This window comes from Sardina pilchardus, chromosome 1 (genome assembly GCF_963854185.1).
Source record: "Sardina pilchardus chromosome 1, fSarPil1.1, whole genome shotgun sequence".
NCBI classification, from domain to species: domain Eukaryota; kingdom Metazoa; phylum Chordata; class Actinopteri; order Clupeiformes; family Clupeidae; genus Sardina; species Sardina pilchardus.
In genome coordinates this window covers 34,764,994-34,769,993 of record NC_084994.1, presented here as the reverse complement: position 1 = coordinate 34,769,993, position 5,000 = coordinate 34,764,994, and the positions used below count along the sequence as shown (strand labels likewise).

At 46.2% G+C, this 5,000-nt stretch overlaps 1 protein-coding gene across 1 annotated transcript in view; it reads left to right on the top strand.

The window, feature by feature from the left end:
* LOC134078317 (SH3 and PX domain-containing protein 2A-like) overlaps positions 1 to 5,000 on the top strand; it is a 56,344-nt gene that overhangs the window by 14,016 nt on the left and 37,328 nt on the right. The window contains exon 2 of the mRNA XM_062534155.1: positions 3,720 to 3,800. Coding sequence (XP_062390139.1) covers positions 3,720 to 3,800 — 81 coding nt within the window. The remainder of the gene's footprint in view (positions 1 to 3,719; positions 3,801 to 5,000) is intronic.

The following is a 5,000-nucleotide window of genomic DNA, read 5'->3' as shown; positions in this document are numbered from 1 at the left end:
CTCCTCTACCGTCCCAGCGCTGGGCCGATGTGCTGACGCAGCCGCTGACCTCAGAGCAGCTGCGGTGGGTGTAGTAGCGGTGCTGGGAGGCCTGGGCTGTGTGTGTGTGTGTGTGTGTGTGTGTGTGTGTGTGTGTGTGTGTGTGTGTGTGTGTGTGTTGTGTGTGTGTGTGTGTGTGTGTGTGTGTGTGTGGGGGTGTGTGTGTGTGTGTGTGTGTGTGTGTGTAGTAGCGGTGCTGGGAGGCCTGGGCTGTGTGCAGAGGGGAGTGAGTGCAGTCACGCCCCCAGGAATAGCTGCTGTGTGTTGAGTCCAGTTCAGAGTTGAGAGAGGGAGTGCAAAGTCTTGTGTTGTTGTTTTCTTTTTTTTTTTGCTCCTGATTGTTCACTCTCTCTCTTTTTTTCTCTTTCTCTCTCTCTCTTGCTCTCTTTCTGTGTCTGTCTGTCTGTCTGTCTGTCTGTCTGTTTGATTCAAATAATCCATGCATCTCTCTCTCACACACATACATTATTTGTCATTTTTCTCTCTTCTTCTCTGTTCTATTCCTCACACACACACACACACACACACACACACACACACACACACACACACACACACGTGCCATTGTTATGGCCCAGGCTCTTTGTTTCAGTGCATTCTGAAGTCTTGCATCATCACTCCTCTGACTGCTCCCCTGAGACTCACATGGCAACCATTGCTGGAAGTGTGTGTGTGTGTGTGTGTGTGTGTGTGTGTGTGTGTGTGTGTGTGTGGTTAGAGGAAGAGAGTGGGAGAAAAATTGATGAAAAGAGAGAGAGAGAGAGAGAGAGAGAGAAAGAGAGAGAGAGTGAGAGAGAGAGAGAGAGAGAGAGAGATTGGAGAATGACAGAGAAAACGACTGTGTGAGAGAACAAGTGATTGAGAGAAGAAAAAGAAGAAAAACAAAACAAGTTGGCATGAGTGAGAGAGAGAGCGATGCCACAGAAGGAAAGAAAGAAACAAAGAAAGAAAGAAAAAAACGAAAGGATGAAAGGATGGAAGGGAGGGAATGAGAGAGCAGGAGATCCATCATGGTGCTATGGCTCATCCACCCAGACAGCTATAGGACATGTGTCTCCCCACTGTTAGAGCTCTGACCCGGCTAAGCACTTGGCATCGGCCGTGATCTGGGCTAATTTGGCTTCGCCAGCAGAGGAGGCGAAATGTTCATTTGTTCAACGCACGCCGCAAACGACTCTGCCCTGGCAGACTGTAAGGCTCAGTACATAACTCTTGTGTGTGTGTGTGTGTGTGTGTGTGTGTGTGTGTGTGTGTGTTTGTGTGTGCGTGTGCAACCTGTAGCTCGGAGTTTATCCACGCACACTGTTTGTCTTTGAGCTCACCGTGGTCGTGTTTATTGAACAGCTGTGTTTTGTAGATTGTCTGACACAGGCGCGGCCTTTGGACGACGTAGCCGGCTGTAAACACTAGTCATGCTAGTCGTACATGAATTACAGAGCCACTTTTACGGACTGAAAGGAAATGAATAAAAGAATGAAAAAAATAAATAAAAATAAAAACCCAACAAAAAACTATTTCAACAGAAGAGACGAGGTAATGACGCATGATGAGTTGGTTTGACGCTCTCTTGAATCGAGCCATTTTTTGTCAGCCGGAGTAAAGGGCCGTCCACACCAAGAACGATAACGATAACGATAACTATAACCATAACGATAAAAGCGTCCACACTGGCCAACGATAAGAAAAGTCTCTCCTCATGTTAATGAATGTGATGGCTAGAATATTATGGGTTCTGATTGGCTGTTAGCTTTTTATCGTTCTCAAAATCGCTCTGAAAGTGATCAACAACGATATCGTTCTTCATGTCGTTATCGTTATAGTTTAGGTGTGAACGTTGTCATTCATATTAACGAGAGCGATATTTATTTATAGTTATCGTTATCGTTATCGTTCTTGGTGTGAACGGCCCTTAACTCACCCGGGAATTCAGAACAAGAGGCAAAATCTTAAGTGCGTCTTTTTGCCAAAAAAAGAAAATGGGTCATTCGACCCGACGCACTCCCTGACGAATGCACTAAGTCAGCAAACAAAAGCATTCAAAGGGGGGGTGCATCAAGGTCCTCTGCAGTAGAGAGTTGCCGTGCGGCTTTTTGCGTCAGTACTGTATGCAGGCAGCACATGGTGATCTTGCAGTCTTACCCCAAAAATAACACACGTCACCTGACCAGCACAGCTGCTGACAAGGGCACCGCTCTGACACGTACACCTCCCCTGAGTCCTGTTTTTGGAGTATATCAAAATGACACATTTTTGTGGGAATTTTTTTGTAGCTCTCTCTCTTACACCTTTTGTGTGGTGAGCGTTCTGGCGCATAATGGCTGCTGTGTATCACCCAGGTGGGTGCTCCACGTCAGTGGTGGTTAGTGAGGGTAGCCCTTCACTGTGAAGCGCTACATGTAGCATGTTGTTGTCTGTTGTTGTTGTTGTTGTTGTCTGTTGTTGTTGTTGTTGTTGTTGTTGTTGATGATGTAGGCTACCTTCATAGCTTCTCACCCACCCCTGATTTCTCAGCACTGAGTGAGTTGATTCAGATTCAGATTCAGATTTTATTTGTCACATACATACAGTACACTGCAGTGAAGCAAGAAAACAATACATTCAAGATGTCACGGGGGCTATTGCAGATAGAGGAAAAAGAGCTACAGTATATTCAATCAGTTCCGTTTAAATACCGGACGGCTTGGGGGGAGAAACTCTTCCTGAGTCTCTCAGTCCTTGCCGCCAGTGTGCAATATCGGCTTCCTGAGCGTAGCAGAGAGAGCAGGCCATAGTCTGAGTGGCTGGGGTCTCTGAGTGCTCTTCTCAACCCTCCATCCTCGGTCCTCCAGGCTCGTTCGCACTGATCTTTAAAGAACACTGGATAGACTATCCCATTGTTGCCGCCCCATCATTCCTTATCTAGATCAGTGGGAATGAGCCCGAGGACTGAGGATCGAGGACCGAGGAGAGAGGGTTGAGAAGAGCCGTGGGTATTCACGATGGTCTTGTCCTTACATTGCTTGGTGTAGGTTAGGTGTTAGGTCGACTCCATGATGATTGAAAGCGCAATCAAAGCACGCACATCCAATTAAAAAATGGGAGCAGGACTTTTTACTTATTGACACCATGATGATGTCATGGTGCTGACCCGAGGTCAGGGCGGGTGGTTGTTGGTGTTGCGCAATGGAGGAAAGAACCTGCTCTACCGCTCTACTCTGACCACCGTGTGAACTTTTGAACAGGCGCTGAACTTACTGACTAGACTAGACTGGGAGGTGTGGGAGAACTCAGCCAAACCAGGAACACCTCATTGGTTTTGATGTCATATCTGAATTGCAATTTAGTGTGTGTGTGTGTGTGTGTGTGTGTGTGTGTGTGTGTGTGTGTGTGTGTGTGTGTGTGTGTGTGTGTGTGTGTGTGTGTGTGTTTGTGTGTGTGTGTGTTTGTGTGTCAAAGAAAGAGACTAGGTTTGTGTGCATATGTGTAGTGTAGGTGAATAGGTCCACAGGTACAGTATGTGCTCTGTTTAATTGTGGAGGATTTAAATGTGTTGATTGGCCTGAGTTTTGAGTCTGTGTTTTAATGGTGTCTTCATGGCAACGGGTTACTGGGCCACTAATGAGCACTAACCCTCTCTCTCTCTCTACCCCTCTCTCTCTCTCTCTCTCTCTCTCTCTCTCTCTCTCTCTCTCTCTCTGCAGGTGTATCTCATCAATGTAACTTACTCCGACACCACCTCCCACGTCATCTACAGAAGATACAGCAAATTCTTTGACCTTCAGGTAAGCCCAGCCCCATACCCCCACCTCCCACCCCCCCACCCCAGTCAGTCCCGATATCTGGTAGAGTGTGTATAACCTAAACCTTCATATCGTAATTTCCCAACTATTAGCCATGGCTTGCCACATTGATCTTGGAAAAACTTCTTCAGCAACGAGGTTAATACACGGTGGTCAGTTAATGTGGAATTATTACGGCTTTGTGTCTTGCATAAAACACTGTCCAGCCGTTTACACACAATGCGGCTAATACCTCAGGAGATTACTATAGACACAGTAGCAAATGAGTAGAACAATGTGCATCTGCCCTAATTCCCATACTTACTCCGAGTGAGACAAAGCGTTTAGCTAAGTGTTTTATATACGCTAGTTGTGTAACGTATTCGAGGAGCCGCAACAGATGCAATTACCGCCAAGGAAAGCGGCCGCGATGTTTCGTGTCTCTCCCGAGCGCGGTGTTTAGTCATTTGATTTGGAGCTCGTGGGCGCCAAGTTCTGCTTTCTAGGACAAGTGATGGATGACTCACCAGCTGTCAGTCAGACGCAAGCTGTCACTCCGAAGTGATCATCCTCACACACACACACCCACACACACACACACACACACACACACCATATGCATGCATCAGATCGTGATACACTGTCACACGTGGTGGCAAGCACGTTCGTACACACACACACAAATACAGCTCGCTGCACACAATCGCACAGATGTATTCACATACCATTATGTGCACATACACACGCACAGATTTACTCGTAGTCTGCCTCACAAAACACAAAGGTATTCACACACATACACCCAGACTTGAACATGTTAATCTACTCTTATGCTGTTGCGCACACGCAAATGCACACACACACACACACACACACAAATACACAGATGTACTCATATACCATAATGTACACACACACACACACACCCTCTCACACACACACACACATTTGATAGATAGATAGATAGATAGATACTTTATTGATCCCCAAGGGGAAATTCACATTTTAATACCTTTATTAGTGTTCACGTTTTACAATAGATTTCATTGAACACAAACCATCTTAGATACCGCATTGTAAACCCACTAGCCTATGCCACACACACACACACACACATGCACACACAAATGCACAGATGTACTCATATACCATAATGTAAACACACACACACACACACACACACACACACACACACAACACTCT